This window comes from Molossus molossus, unplaced genomic scaffold (assembly GCF_014108415.1).
Source record: "Molossus molossus isolate mMolMol1 unplaced genomic scaffold, mMolMol1.p scaffold_m16_p_15, whole genome shotgun sequence".
NCBI lineage: Eukaryota > Metazoa > Chordata > Mammalia > Chiroptera > Molossidae > Molossus > Molossus molossus.
Window position 1 is genome coordinate 15,420,682 of NW_023425350.1, and position 16,818 is coordinate 15,437,499.

Consider the following 16,818-nt stretch of genomic DNA (forward strand, 5'->3'; position numbering starts at 1 on the left):
CACATTTATATCTTTCATTTGTTTGGGATTTATCCTGGAGTATGAAGTGAGAAATAAATCCACTTTTACCTTTTTGATTATTCAGTTGTTCCAACGCTTTTGCACGTATCTTACACAAAGGTCATGCTCAGAGTTTTTATTGGTGTTGATATAGTTATAACTAATGTGATCTTTTTTCACTGATTATCTATATATATGGCAGCTGGTTGCTATATGTTAATTTTACTTATTACATCTGTTAACAAAGGGGAGAGGTCCTCATCTTCCCAGGTTGCTAGTGGGCGTGGATTTCCTGCGATATCCCAAGAAAAATAATTTTCCGAGACTTGCACGGGAGGATGCAATATTGTAGAAAGTTTGATTTCTATGGAATCAAATCCCTGAGTTTCCAAGGTTTCATTTCCCTCAATTCTGCCAAGGAAGAAGTCTCATTTTGCCTTTAACAGGGCTAAAATCAGAGTCAATGTCCAGAATTTCCTTTCCATGTCTGCACAGTCCAACATATCATCAGGCTAGCTTAACTGCATTTCCACCCTGCAGTCCATCAGTCCACTGCATGTTGGGTCCACAGGTCTACACAGCTATGGAAAAAACATGAGCAAATGCAAGAAAGCCAAGAGCAAGCCAAGAGCACAAGAGAGAGAACTCCTTTGTTTTGGAGATTATGTACTGCATTGGCCACACTCATTCTGGCCAATGATCTTTTGTTCACAGGTATAACTGACAGTCAAGTATCTTCCCTCTGTCACCCCAACTTTACTGGGCATGTGTCTGTCTTCCCTTTGTTGGATCCCTTCCCCCAGTGTTTTGCAGGGAATAGGTTGGTGGTTCACTGGGAAGTGCAAAGTTGCAGCTTCTTGGTGAAGCTGCCCAAACAACAGTCTTCTAATTTCTGGCCTTCCCTTTGCTCCTTTCCTATTATTAATAACTAGCTACTTACAACAGTATCACATCCTGCTTCTTTACTAAATTCTGTTCTTTATCAATTTTTATTTCCACTGATATACAATTTTTAAGTTTGTCATATAATCAAATCATCTGCACATAGAGGTAGTTTTCCCTTTTCTTGCTGTTTACTGTTCCAACTGCTTTCTCTTGCTTACTTGTGCTGAGATAAATACCTCTAACATAATGCTATACAGGCATACCTCAGGAATATTGCAGGTTCAGTTTCAGACCACAGCAATAAAGTGAGTTGCACACATTTTTTATTTCCGGGTGTATATAAAAGTATGTTTATAGTATACTGTAGTCTATTAAGTGCACAACATTAGATTTTTTGTTGTTGTTAATCCTTACCCAAGGATACTTTTTTCCACTAATTTCCAGAGAGTGAAAGGGAGGGAGAGTAGGAGAGGGAGTGGGAGACAAACATGGATGACAGAGAGACACATCGACTCCAACTGAAGCTGGGGATCAAACCCACAACCCAGGTACGTATTCTTGACCCGGAATTGAATCCACAACCCTTCAGTCCATGGGCTGATGTGCTAACTGCTGAGAAAAACTGACCAGGGCAACATTAGCGTTTTGAAAAAACAATGTACATACCTTAATTTAAAAATATTTTATTGCTAAAAAATGTTCACCATCATCTGAGTCTTCAGCAAGTTGTAATTTTGTTGTTGGAGAGTCCTGCTTCAGTGTTGATGGTTGCTGACTGATCAGAGTGGTGGTTGCTGAAAAATGAGGTAACTGTGGCCATAATGAAGTTTGCTGTATCAAGTGATTCTTCCCTTCATGAACGATTTCTCTATAGCATACAATATTGTTTGACAGCATTTTACCCACAGAACTTTTCAAAATTGGAGTCAATCCTCCCAAACCCTGCCTCTGCTTTATCAACTAAGTTTATGTAATATTCTAAGTTCTTTGTGGTCATTTCAACAATCTTCATAGCATCTTCATCAGGAGTAGATTCTATCTCAAGAAACTACTTTCTTTGATCATCCACAGAAGCAACTTCTCATCCACTGAAGTTTTATCATGAGGTTGCAGCAGTTCAATCACATCGTCAGGTTTTACTTCTAGTACTAGTTCTCTTGCTATTTGCACCACATCTGCCATTAATTTCTCCACTGAAGACTTGAACCCCTCAAAGTTATACAAGAGGGTTGGAATCAGCTTCTTCCAAACTCCTGGTAATGTTGATATTTTGACCTCTTCCCCTATATCACAAATGTCCTTAACAGCATCTAGAATGGTGAATCCATTTTGGAAGATTTTCCATTTCCTTTGCCCAGAACCATAAGAGAAATCACTATGTTAGCTATAACCTCATGAAAAAAAATATTTCTTAAATAATGAGACTTAAAAGATAGGATGTTGTGTTAGCAGACATGAAAACATTATTCTTGTTGTTCATCTCCATCAGAGTGCTTGGACGATGAGGTAGGGTGTATTATCAATGTGCAGGCATATTTTGAACAAAAACTTTTACTGAGCAGTAGGTCACAACAGTGGGCTTAAAATATTCAATAAACTATGTAAACAGAAGTTCTATCATCAGGCTTTGTTGTTCCATATAGAGAGCATAGGCAGAGTAGATTTAGCATAATTCTTAAGCGCCCTGGAATTTTCAAAATGGTAAATAAGCGCAGGCTTCAACTTAGTCACCAGCTGCATTAGCTCCTAACAAAAGAGTCAACCTGTTCTTTGAAGCCAGCCATTGACTTCTCTCTGGCTATGAAACTCTTAGATGACATCTTCTTTCAATATAAGGCTGTTCTGTCAACACTGAAAATCTGTTGTTTAGTGTAGCCACCTTCATTAATTATCTTACCTAGATCTTCCGGATAATTTGCTATAGCTTCTATATCAGCACTTGCTGTTTTACCTTGCACTTTTATGTTATAGAGACTGCTGCTTTTCTTAAACTTCATAAACAAATGTACTTTTTTCCTGCAGCTTCCTCACTTCTTCCAGATTTCACAGAATTGAAGCAACTTAGGGCCTTGCTCTGAATTGGGCTTTGGCTTAAGAAAATCTTGTGTCTGGTTTGATCTTCCATCCAGACCACTATAACTTTTTCCATATCTGAAATAAGACTGTTCAATTTTATTATCACCCACGTGTTCACTGGAGTAGCACTTTCAATTTCCTTCACAAACTTTACCTTTGCATTCACAAATCTGACTAAATGTTTGGTGCAAGAGACCTAGCTTTTGGCCTATCTCAGCTTTGGACATGCCTTCCTCACTAAGCTTAGTATCGCTACTTTTTGATGTAAAGTGAGGGAAGTGAAACTCCTCCTTTGAACATTTAAAAGGCCACTGCAGGGTTATTAATTGGCCTAATTCCAGTATTATAGTGTTTCAAGGAATAGAGAGGGCTCACGGAGAGAAAGAGAGGAGGAATGGCCAGTTGGTGGAGCTGTCAGAACACACATTGCATTTTTTTTTAAATCCTCACTCAAGGACATTTTTCCATTTTTCGTTCAGATAGAGTGGGGAGGGGGAGAGAGAGAGAGAGAGAGAGAGAGAGAGAGAGAGAGAGAGAGAAACATCGACGTGAAAGGAACACATCGAGTGGCTGACCCAACCAGGGCCAGGGACAAACTGCAACCGAGGTACATGCCCTTAGCAGGAACCAAACCCCAGTCTCTCTGGACCGCAGGCCGATGCTCTACCGCTGAGCTAAACCGGCCAGGGCCACACATAGTATTTATCGGTTAAGTTCACCATCTTACATGGATATAGCTCGTGGTGCCCCAAAACAATTACAATAGCAACATTACAGATTACCATAACAAATATAGTGATAACAAAAAAGTCTGAAATATTGTGAGAATTACCAAAATGTGACACAAAAAGCAAATAAGTGCTTTAAGAAAAATGGCACCGACAGACTTGCTCAATGCAGGGTTGTCAAACATTCAGTTTGTTAAAAAAAAAAACAAAAAAAAACCCAAAACGCTGTATCTGTGAAGGGCAATAAAGTGAAGCACAATAAAACAAGGTATAAGAGAACTGAGAGAGTAGAATGGAAATGAATTCTTTCAACCTATATACCAATGATTAGAAATAAACTGAACTAAAATGATTCTGTTGAGTAGAAAAAAAAAAACAAAGAAGTAGTATATTAACTCAGATATTAACTAGACAAGAGGATGAAATCAATAGATAAAGGTCTATAAATAAAAATCGTGTTCCTTTTGGTATGTGGCTATGAAAATTTGAGTCAGCAGTGTTGCCATTCTCTGATCTATGTTACATATCTTAATTTTTCTAAGAAATTACTTTATGAACACCTATAACCTATAAATAAGTAGAGACTAGCAGTATAGATTAAGAGTCTGATCCCAACATATTTCCTCCTTTTTTTTCCATAAATCCCCTCTTCCAGTCATACTTTTCCTATGGTTTCCTGAAAACATTGTACACACACTTCCACCTTCTTGCCTTTATATATATTTTCCTTCCATGATGTATCTTATCTTCACTAGAAATTATACTCTCAAGGAAAGAACAGTACATTAAACTTTTCTATATCTCATACAATACTTACTAACCCAGGTAAAGTTTATTACTCTCTTCATAATTCTGTCATATATGATAAATATAAACACATGTTACTTATTAAATTATTTGCTAATTATCTGCTTATTTTTCCATACTTCTAGATATGGGTGGAACCCACACCTTATTCAAATTGGTTTCCAAAATACCTGGTAAATGGTACATAATGGGAAAAGATTAAATGTAGCGAATAGTTTAAATAGAGATGTTTCTTTGGCTTTGTAAATCAATAATGGCCTAACAATACTTCTCAATGCAAACTGCTCAACATATTAAAAGCACTCACTTAAAAAACATACTTAGTGCCCTGACTGGTTTGGCCTAGCGGTTAGAGCGTCGACCCGTGGACCAGAGAGTCCTGGGTTTGATTCCCGCTAAGGGCCATGTACTTAGATTGTAGTTTGTCCCTGGCTGGGGTTGGGGTGGTGTGGGTGGCAACCACTCGGTGTTTCTCTCTCACAATGATGTTTCTCCCTCCCTTTTCCTCCCTCTCTCCATCCAGCTCTATCTGAAGATGAATGCAAAAGTGTCCTCGGGTAAGGATTAAAAAAAAAAAAAAATACTTAGTATCTGATTAGAAACAAAAATGTTTGTTTTCATATGAACATATAGACACAACAAAAGATTAACAAATTGTGGTCAAAAGATCACATCAGCAGGTACTTATTTGATTTTTAAAAAAATGTCACATCCCTTACCCCCCCCAAAATACACAAAGAGCAACCTACTGGGAAAAACTTTAAAAATAAGTGTTTTTTCAGAAAAAAACATTTAAAACAAGTTTTAAAACTTGGTGCTCATTAAAGCCAGTTTTGCATAATTTCCTGAAGTAGTTTCAGGTTGTTAGATATTTATATACCACTGAGTATATGTTCAGAAGACACTACTTAATATAATAAAGGATTGAGAATTTCCCATTTCAATGGATGGCAAGTATATTGAACAACATCAATAGGATATGGACTATTTGTACTAGATACATTTGAATTTAAAGCTTCGGTAAATAATCGCTGACAACATTTTCTCCTGATAACATTCAATGGGCCCCAATGAAATATTAGAGACACTATCAGAAATAATGAAGGAGTAATATAAAAATTAAAACTTAGCTTTATATAGCTAAGGGATTAATAGTTGAAAAGATAACAATGGAAGTTTCCAAAATTGTTTTAATCTTCAAAAATAGTAATCCTTCTCTGAAGGGAGAGTTCTTATTTTCACGCTAGTCCTTCTTTAGAGGAATTTCATTTCGAGAAGCAACAGACTGTTTTAGCCCCTTCTTCCCACAGTAAGTGTAGTCTACTCCAAACTAGGCAGACTGGCTTCTGATGGTATTCAAACAATCCCGTAATCAAAGATGGAGAGGCCATACCTGAATACCTTCCCTTGCTTCTGGGTACCTTAACTATTCCAGTCCTAATAGTGTAATCATCTTTTATACATAACAAAGCTAAAACCTCTACCTCAGCCACCAACCACTCCAGAGGAGAAAGACAACATCTTTCCCAAAGGTCTCTCCCCACATAAGTTAACTTTGCCCAAAGGAGTTTTTCTCCCCAGTATACATTTTAAAGGAGATATTTATATACGTAATCATCCCCATTCAGTAACTTAACATATATATAAATGATGCTAGAGGACAGGGAAGTCCTATGGTATGTTAACTAAAAACACAATACATATCAAATTCCTGATTTAAAGTAGTTCTGAATAGGCAGTAAAATTAACATTAGGCCATGCTGCTGGAAAGAATTAGTATAGTAATTCCTTACAGGTGAAAAGATACATTTCACGTAATATTTAACAGCAGACCAAAATTTAACACACTTTTCTCTATTGAAAAATAAAAATAATACTTTGCAGTTACTTTATGCTGCAATATTTATATTTTATTTAGGGAAAAAGGCAAAGGCTTACTTAGCTATGATTCTACCAAAAAAGCAACAGAAAATGTTGATTTTAATCATTTTTCTGGAATCATTCCACCTTACCTTGGCTTGGAATTCCATAAAGCTCTTCTCTGAACATTATTTCCTGTCTGAAAATTACGAACCAAAACTTCAAGCTTCTAAGTTCTTCCACTTTACATGGAAATCAAACTAGTTTTAATATTGGGCTGCATTTCAAAGTTCTGTTCTCTATTCTTATTTGGCTGGAAAGTACAACTATATCAAGAGAGCTTCTATCGATTTTCAACTAGAAGTATCAGTTTTGCTGTCTGAGCTCTTTATTTTTGTACATAAAAGGAAGTGGGTTTTGATACTATCTCAATGTTCTTCCTGTCTTACAATGCATTTGAAATACAGTGATGTCAAACTGAGAGTAAAAGCCCTATATAAGAAGGAATCGGCACAATTAATTTGCTTTACCTTTATTAACTGCAATTGATTTAGTACTGCATGCTGCTTCTATAACTGCTAACTACAAATGTTCTACTTTAATTTGCACTGGGCTACAAAAACATTTATAAATATATAATATATACCTAAAAACGTACATAGCTATGCTGTATGTATGACCCGTGAAAGACTAAATCATTCTTCATTATTGGTATCTCAGCATTAATCCACTGAAGAATATGAGAGCTGCTGGAGTAAACATGAATTCCACATGACATCATGTGCACCTCTCTCCTCCACTTCCAAACACCACACACAGCCCATTCTACTCTCGGTTTAATAGACTACCTAGAATCAGAAAAGATCTTGACAGAACATTTTATTGTAATGTAAACTGAGGATAAATATTCAATACTGTGACAATTTTTAGAAAAAGAATGAATCGTCCAGCCGGTGTGGCTCAGTGGTTGAGCATCGACCCATGCATCAAGAGGTTGCCAGTTTGATTCCTAACCAGGACACATGCCCAGATTGTGGGCCCAACCCCCAGTGGGGGGCATGTGGAGGCAGCCAATCAATGTTATCTCTCATCGATGTTTCATCAATGTTTCTATCTCTCTCTCCCTTTCACTTCCTCTCTCTCTAAAAATCAATAAAGGAAAAAAATTTTTTAAAAAAAGAATGAATCAAATTGTTCAAAACAATTTATCTGAACAACAATTCTAATTTTGCGATTACCTTGCTCTTAGTATCTTCTATTATTATGCTGAGTACTGGGCACGGTTATGCTACTTTAATCTGCCTCATAAGCTACTGAATATTGTTATTTCTTAGATCTTCTATATCATAACACATTTACCTTAAATTCTTAAAGACAGCTTTTAACAACCACATTAACATCAAAACAACTACTGCAATATATGTGGCTACCGAAAAGTCAAGACCTCTAAGACCATGATTTTGTTTCCAGTTTATTAGTCCAGTTTTCTTTAATACTGATTTCCCTGTTTCCAGACACATCTAGTAATTATGAATCTTGCTGTTTCTCTAACCTAATGACTTGGACTAGTTCCTAATCTTAGATCAACAATTTCCAAACTTAAAAGGTTGAAACTGGGGAGGCACAGAGCTTTTATTTTTTATTTTACTTTTTAATCCTCACCCGAGGAAATACTTTTATTTATCTTCAGATAGAGTGGGAGGGAGAGATAGAGAAACATCGATGTGAGAAGGACACATCGACTGGTTGCCTCCCACATGATCCTAACCAGGGCTGGGGACAAATCACAACCAAGGATTGATCCCAGAATTGATCCCGTGACTCACTGGTCCATGGGCTGATGCTCTACCACTGAGCCAAACTGGCCAGGGCAAGAGAAAGAGCATTTTTTGGCTCTCCCCTTCCAAAAAAGGTCCTTATTGCATAAGGAATTTAGGCCTGGACAATACCTCCTTTCACCATTGACAGGGATTGCTTTAAAATACATATATCAGAATAATTCATCACAGGTTCTGGCTTTGTCTTGCCTTTATTCCATTCATTACTAGCATTCGAGGTCTTGCTCACCAAGTGGTTATAATCTTAAAGCTAAAATCCTCACAATCAAAAATCTGCCTAAATTGCACATGTTACATATAGCTTTACCAGAGAACCCAGATGATACCACCAATTTTCTCAATTTTCTCCAGGAGTAGCACACACATTAATACAGGGATGCTAGTAAATAAGACTATTTTTCTGATCTAGTTCTACACCAATAGTCCTAAAAGCACTTAAAATTAACGAGCCAAGAATTCCAAAAAATATAACTCTAGTTTCTATATCCAAAGACAGCTCACCTAAAACACAAATCTAAGAGGATATCCAGGCTAAGAAAACTCTTGGATGTCCATTTTGCTCTGGAAAATCAGTCCAGAGTAAAAATAAATCCTTATATTAGTCCTTATAAAGGAATCATCATGAGTTGGCTTAAAATCTACCCTGCCACATACAGCTAAATTTATTAATAGTTTCGTGAAAAAAACAATTTGCCGTCTTCAAGACTCTGACAAGAAGCTACAGATAATTAGCAAGCGTAGGTAATAAAATGTATCCTTAAGTGGAAATATCCCAGGGAAGCTGTGGCAACAAAGACACTATTCCTTAAAGTTTTTGAGTAAGCTATGAAGCAGACACCAAGTAGGGGATGAGAGAAAAGACCAGAAGACTAAATTTACTCTTTGCTAAGAGAAATGAAAAGCATTCTCTTCCTACTAAGAAGGGAGTTGTTAAAGTAGTAAGTGCTCACATTTTAGGAGAGAAATAAAGGGGCAAATAAAATCAGAGCATCCTAAAAAAAAGCTATAAATGACCAAGAGCTGAAAATAAACCCAGGTAAAACTTAGAGCCATGTTGTCCAATGTGGTAACCACTAGCTATAAGTGGTTAAAATTTAAGTTAAAATAAAATGTAAAATTCCGTTCCTTGGTCACACTTGCCATATTTCAAATGCTCAATAGACATATGCAACTAATGGCTACTTTGTTGAGCTGGACAGCATAGATACAGAACACTTCCGCGACAGCAGGAAATTCTATTGGACAGCACTGATCTAAAGGGTAAGGGAAGGAGACTAACTAACCTGGCGTCTGAAAAAAGAGGAACTAGTAACAACGGCATTTGTCCTATAGTGTTCAGTACTTTAGTGAGGGATCAGGTGGATTTACCTTTCCTTTTCCACCTGTTCTTTTTTCCCTCCTTGTTGCTGCCACCATCACTGCTGCTGCTGCTGTTCTCAGAACTCTGGGAATCTGACTGACCATCACTGCTTTCTTCTGAACCTTCTGATAGCTCTTTCACCCCATCCGGCACATCTTTCTGAAAATGTAGGCATCCAATTAGGATTAATCATTTCCATTTCAGCAAATAGGAATTAAGTCTCTGATATGTATTGCTGTAATTTAACTGTGCTGATTAATTTTTAGTATTATAGTATTCAACAGAACCAACAAAATTTTCTGAATCCCTGTTGACTCTCTTCTTTGGGTCAAATTAGCTAATGTTTCTATCTATACCCAAAGGTAAAAAATTTACATGCAATCGTATACAGGCAACAACAGAGACTTAAATTAGATGAGAACTTGGTATATATAAGTCAGGTCAATAAATGATTATATGCTCAGGATTTTAAAAAGAAATACATAATAAAAATTTTGTAAAGCATGTGTACACCCATCATCCTTGTAATATATATTATATATATATTTGTGTGTATATTAGTACCATTATGTATTGTGACTTCAATCGAGAGCCTGGGTAGCCAAAGATAATCCATTATTTGGATCTAACTGGTTCCTAATATTGGTTAGTAATTGGCAAGAATCAAATACAAATTAATCTTTTTTTTTTAAATCACATGAATCTGATTTCTGCACTGGATCATGAGAATGTTAGAAAAGATACCTGTGTCAGCACAGTATGTGAGAGATATAATAGGATAATTGTAAGGTCAACAACTAGGAAATTAAGACTTTCTGGGTTTTGCCCTGGCCAGTTTGGCTCAGTGGTTAAGTGTCGGCCTACGGACCTGAGAGTCCTGGGTTCGGTTCCTGCTAGGGGCATGTACCACACACACACACCAAAAAAATACACTTTCTGGGTTTCAATTCGGGCTTTATCATCTCCTAATTGTGTAGCCTTCATCAAAGTCTTAACCTCTCATGCCTCCATTTCCCTGTCTATAAGATAGGTATAAAAGTACCTACCTTAAAAGACCATTCTGAAATTATATGAGTTAATAAATGAAAAATAGTGGCTGGCATATGATAGAAGCTCAATAAATATTAGCTACTATTAATTTATGTACTACATAAAAATATACACATATAAATAATGTTACTTTTAAGTTATAAAAGTATGAATTATTTTTCCTCTCAATAAATTTTTTATTTTCCCACATAATTTATTTTTCTTTTCTTTTTGTTAATCCTCTCCCAAGGATATCTTTTTCATTGATTTCCAGAGAAAGTGGGGAGGAGGGGGCATCAACATGAGACTGGTTGCCTCCCACCCAACACCCCAAATGAGGCCAGGGATCAAACCTGCAACCCAGGTACGTGTCCTTGACCAGGAATTGAGCCTCTAAGCCTTCATGTTGGGCTGATGCTCTAACCACTGAATCACTGGCCAAGACATAATTTATTTTTCTAATCAGATAAAAATAATCCTGACAAGTGACCCTCTTACCTACAACCAGCACTTATAAACTCTGATCTAGTTAACTGTTCTTTTACACTTATGTTTATATCCTAATGATATTTCTTACGTTACACACTTTATTAAAAACACATACCCCATATTTTTCTATTCTTTCCTTCAAAATGCAGGATCAACAAGTATTTTACATACAAATATAACTAACTTCTTTTCTTAAACTTATGGTCCCTCCTAGTTCAACTATTCATGCCCCAAATCTTAGAATCATTTCACCCCTTCTTTTTTTTTAAATCCTCACCTCAGGATACTTTTTTCCATTTTTATTTTTCAGATAGAGTAGGTGAGAGAAAGAGAAAGATCAATGTGAGAGAAACACATCAATTGGCCTCCCACATGACCCCAACCAGAGCTGGGGACTGAACCGCAACCAAGGTATGTGCCCTTGACTGTAATCGAACCCGAGACTCTCTGGTCCACGGGCCAAAGCTCTACTGCCGAGCCAAATTGGTCAGGGCTCATCCCTTCTTTTACTCACTCCATATAGTGTATATTTTTATTTCTCTAATGTCTTTTGCCTCCATCTCTTTTACAACTTTTGTACTTCAGGCCAATTATCTCTTTCAAATAAACATAACCATATTTTTGACAAGTTTTCCTGTTTTACCCTTACACATATCCTACTTATCTTCCTAAATATAGATTTGATCATGCTATTCTCCTGAATAACCTCTGCCATCTCCTCAATTCAAATACAGTCTCTCTCTTCTTTCTCCTCTCCTATCTTCCCATTCTCCTTCTTCTCCTCCTTCTCTTCCTTATCCTCCTCCTCCTCCCTCTCTCTCTCAAACTGCTCAATCAGGTTTTCAAAAGCCTCAAAGTTTGATCATTACCTTGACTCCTTATCACACTAGCCCACACACAGATTATGGTCTAATCACTCCAATTTATTCTACTTTCAAGTCCATCCTAAATCCTTCTAGCTATGCCTTTCCTTAAACTATTCCCATGTCCTTGAAAACCCTCTTCACATTGCTTATCTGCCAAAGCTCAACTCAAATCTTACAAGTTTAAAAAACAAAAACAAACAAATACACAAAAATTTTCTAGATCCCTTTATTTAAAATTAATCTTTCTCTATACCATAACAGTACTTTATATCACAGTTACGTTTTGTCAATGTACAATTATTTCAATAACTATGTGAGTTTCAAGAGCTCAAGGGTCACAAGTTAATCCTTCTTTATTGCATCTACAATATCCAGCATGGAGTATGCATTTAATAAAAGTTATCAACAATACAGAAAGTCTAGAACGCTAAAACCTAAAAGAAATGCAGAAAACTCCATGTGGTACTACAGCCTTGTAACCCCAAGAAGTTCAACAAAGTGTATAAAAAGGAGGTATTATAGGTAAATTAGATCTTTTTCATGTTAGTGGGTTACATACAACCACTGAGCATAGTGATAACTGCAGTTCTAAGCTAAAAAGTTAACAGGGACAGAGTCCCACGAAAACATGGACAGTCATCACATGCTAAGGATTAATTCTCCTGCTAATAAATTCCCTTTGGGAAACAACCCCTCTTTTGAATTCATCTGACATGAGCGGGCTTAACCTCACCCTCACATCAAGGGTAATCATGAACCTAAGAGTGGTCAATAAGATCAACACAGTTGACAACAGCGATCAATTCAGGAATACATGAGCCAAGTAAAACTAGTTAAGCCAAAACAAAGCTAACTGAAGGTTCCTGCTTTAGTTCCTGAGATTCTCGCCTCTCCAGACTTACAGCTTGCAGAGCAGGGGTTGGGAGTAAAGTCATGTACAATGAGGAGAGAGCCTGCCTGAGAATGAAGAAAGTGGAGAGACCTGATAACATCCCTATTATCACTTGCTACAAATCCCTAATAACATCATTTGAACTCCTGGATCAGGGTTGAGTTTCTCTAGAATTTTTAGTTATCTAAACTAATAAATTCTGTTTTACTCAAGATCATTTGAGTTGGTCTTCATATTTGTAACTGAAAGGACACTGACAGGTCAAGGTCTCTTCTCAGTGTACAGATTAAAAAGCACTAAGCCCACTATGGTAAAAAGAACATGGGCTTGGGAATTCAATCGGATCTGGGTTCTGATTCTGATACTTTTTGGCCAGTAACAAAATCCAATCTTCTGAACTTCAGCTTTCTCCATTACAAAAAAAGAATAATAACTACAACTCTAAACTGTAATGGAGAATTAAATAAGAAGATACTATAAAGCATCAAGGCTATACGCTCCACAGTAACACTCATTATTATTCATATATGAGGCCCTTGAAAAAGTTAGTCGAAGCCATTTTCATTTCATCCTTTCAAGACAATATTATCATATACAATGAAAAATAAACTGACTTCTCTGATCAACCTACAGATGGTTACAGATTAGTAAAAAAAAAAAAAAGAATATATATATATATATACATATATAAATAAAAATACAGGGTCGAAAATATTACCTTTTCCTAAAAATAAGCTCTTCAAAACAGAATTCTGTCCTCTATGACACAAATATTATTAATATGTAGTCACTTAATGATTTACTTTTTAAATGACTCCAAAAATATTTACCTTCAAAGTATATACTCCCATTCTACCTGGAACCTTATAGAAGATGCCCTCTTCACCTCGGGAGTTTGTATGCAACATTGCGTTCAAGCATGCAAGAGGGGAAGTCCCACTGCAAAAAACAAAACACAAAAAATCCACAATATTAGTTTCTGTCTCCAAGTATCTAATGTAACACTGACTTAAGATAAATTTAACTGATCAACATTCATTTGGCATAAATACATTTTATAAGCTATAATAAGTCTATCAATCTACAGAGAGGCTGGCACAAAGAAAATGGATGTAGAAATCATTTTCACATATCTAAACAAAAGATAATTCCTTAATTTTCTTAATTCTCATCCAATATCTAACATTTAAGCCAAGAAAAACTTATCTCACGAAAGTATCACAAATATAATATGTAAAGATTCTATTTCACTTAAAATTTTGTCAATTATACCTCACTAACGCCGAGTTTGTTCTTTTTAAAGACTCTAATTTCATTAAGCACGAGCTTTAAATATCCACAAGTCAAATAAAGGGGAAAAGAACACAAACAGATTCAAATGAAAGATATTAATCTCCTTGTTCACTGCTGCAGCAGACTAAATCTGAGTTGTAAAATAAACACATTTTATTTTTATTTTTTGCAATATAACTGACATATAGTTTCAGGTGTACAACATGAATCTCTATTTGTATATATTTTGCTGATCTCTTGTATTTAGACCTATTATGAGATCACTTAAAAGTAGGCTTTGGAATAGTTCTTGATCTTCTATGTAAAAGCCTGGTTAAGCCCTGGCTGGATGGCTCAATTGGTTAGAGCAATGTCCTGTACACCAAAAGGCTGCTGGTTTGATTCCCAGTTAGGACACAAGCCCTGGCTTCTGGCTCAATTCCCAGTAGAGGGTGTGCAGGAGGCAGCTGATGGAAGTTCCACTCTGGCATCTATGTTTATCCGTCTCTCTCCCTCTCCTTTCCTCTCTCTTGGAAAATCAATAAAACTATTTTTTAAAATAATAATAACCCTGCCCAGCTGGTATGGCTCAGTGTTTGAGTATCAACCCATGTGCCAAGAGGTCACTGGTTTGATACCACTTCAGGACACATGCCCAGGCTGTGGGTCCAATCCCCAGTGGGGGGGCAGGCACGCAGGAGGTGGCCAATCGATGTTCTCTTTCATCGATGTTTCTCTCTCTCTCTCCCTTCCTCTCTCTCTAGAAATCAATAAAGAAAAAAAATTTTTTTAATAAATAAAATAATAACCCAGTAATGGAGAAAATAGTTTAAATGAGAAAAAAGTAAACAGTTGCAATTATGGTAATATAAGAGAAATGTAAATTTTTTTTATATTTTTTCAACTTTGTTTAAAAATGACAACACACCTTCAGAATTTTAAAATTTTCTTTTTTTTCCAACTTTGGATATTAATATACTTCAGTGAAAAAACTGAAGTACAGCCCTGTCAGTTTGGCTCTCTCTCCCTTCCTCCTTTCTACTCTCTCTAAAAATCAATGGAAAAGTATCCTCAGGTGAGGAGTAACAAGAACAACAATAACAACAAAAGACTCAAGAAAGAAAAACACAAAAAAACTGAAGTATAGTAATTTTCTTAGTTTCTTCAATTAAATGTAATAAACAATGGTTATTCTTGTTTAGTGAATTTCAGGTGTTTTCTTTTTCATTATTAGCTTTTATTTTAGTTACCAGGTATCACAAAAACATTAGAGTAAATAGTCTAAAAATACATAAATTATTATAGCAGTGTAACTTCTGAAAAAGAGTAGGGCTCTTTTACAATATCACTTCCTTTGTCATAGGGCACACTATTGAAAACAAAACAAAAACTAGAACAGCAGGCAAGAGGGGTAAACTATACACAGATTGAAGTGAAAGATTTCCAGTCAAAGAGAAAACACATATTGAATAACAAGGTGTTTGTTGACCAAGTCCAACAGACATACTCAAAAAAAAAAAAAATCAGTCACAGATGACCACAAGTATAAAGAAAGGGGATGCCTATAAATAACATTCAAAGATCAGGAGACAAGCCAAGATGAAGAAAGTGGGAAGATTTAGTGGTTTTAGAATGAGTATGAAGATCATATCACCAACATTTTTATCATTTCAATTATATGATAAGGATCTTTGGGGGGAAATTAGCTTTTCACTTAGAATATCAACATAAAAACAATCATGACATTTTGATGATAACTTCAAAGTTTGCTATATCGAAGTATACTTTCAAATAGAATTATAAAGGCTTTTACAAACATATAAGAGAGTAACAAACATATAAGGTGACGGAGACTCACTACATCCTCAAGCATTTCCAATTACTCATAAATTCTTCCTTATACTAAGCCAAATATGTCTTCCTATAACTCCATTTATTACTCCTGATTTCATGTTAGAAATCGGTGGTTATCATGGTAGAAAAATCTAGGAGGATCCTTTCCTTCCTCTTTGTGATTTTCTGTACTGTTTTAATTTTCCAAAATGACCTTGCAATAAATTATCTTTGTAAATGGGGGGAAAAAGTTTAACATTATTTTTTCATTATTCCATATGATAGCCCTTCAAGCAATTTAAGACTCTTCATGAAACCCTGAAGTCTACTACTTTTCAAATTTCTAGTTCTCCTCACTGGCATCCCTTCCTGCAACCAATTTAAAGAAATTTAGTATAAGGAACTTTTATAATGCACCTTCAAAATTCACCAGTGTTCTCCAGTAATTATTACCCCATTTCAAGCCTTTGATAAGAGCTTTAAGGGACTTCATCAGTCTAATTTATTTAATCCTAGAGATGGTTCACCTTGCAATAGTAGATTACCCTGCCAAATCTCTAATCCCGCTCTCTTCTTCATTTTCCTGTATTCTCTCCAACAGAATAGCCTTGTCAAAACTAGGCCTTAATCAGCTTCCCTATCTCTGACTGAATTGTATTATATACACTCTATATTTACCCTTCAAAGCTCAAGCCCTTGAATTTCAATATGATTAAATAAAAGACTCAGACTTTCAAAGTTAAAAGAAAAGTAGTCATCTAGCTCCCTTAACAAATGCTTTAATGCCCTATTTCAGGGCAACTTTAAATGTAAAAAAGATAATGAACTTACAAGACTTTCATTCACCTGATACACTTATACATATACCTACACACACACACAC

At 35.9% G+C, this 16,818-nt stretch overlaps 1 protein-coding gene across 6 annotated transcripts in view; it reads right to left on the reverse strand.

Moving 5' to 3' along the window:
* The window catches only part of ASXL2 (ASXL transcriptional regulator 2), a 125,602-nt gene that overhangs the window by 47,600 nt on the left and 61,184 nt on the right, over positions 1 to 16,818 (reverse strand). For 4 of the 6 annotated variants that reach the window (XM_036262910.1, XM_036262912.1, XM_036262911.1 and 1 more), the window contains 2 exons: positions 13,661 to 13,769; positions 9,563 to 9,713 (listed from right to left, as the gene is read on the reverse strand). In XM_036262910.1, the coding sequence (XP_036118803.1) occupies positions 9,563 to 9,713; positions 13,661 to 13,769 (260 nt within the window). Of the gene's footprint in view, positions 1 to 9,562; positions 9,714 to 13,660; positions 13,771 to 16,818 lie in introns of those variants that run through there. The other 2 variants (XM_036262915.1, XM_036262914.1) reach the window with 2 other exon arrangements.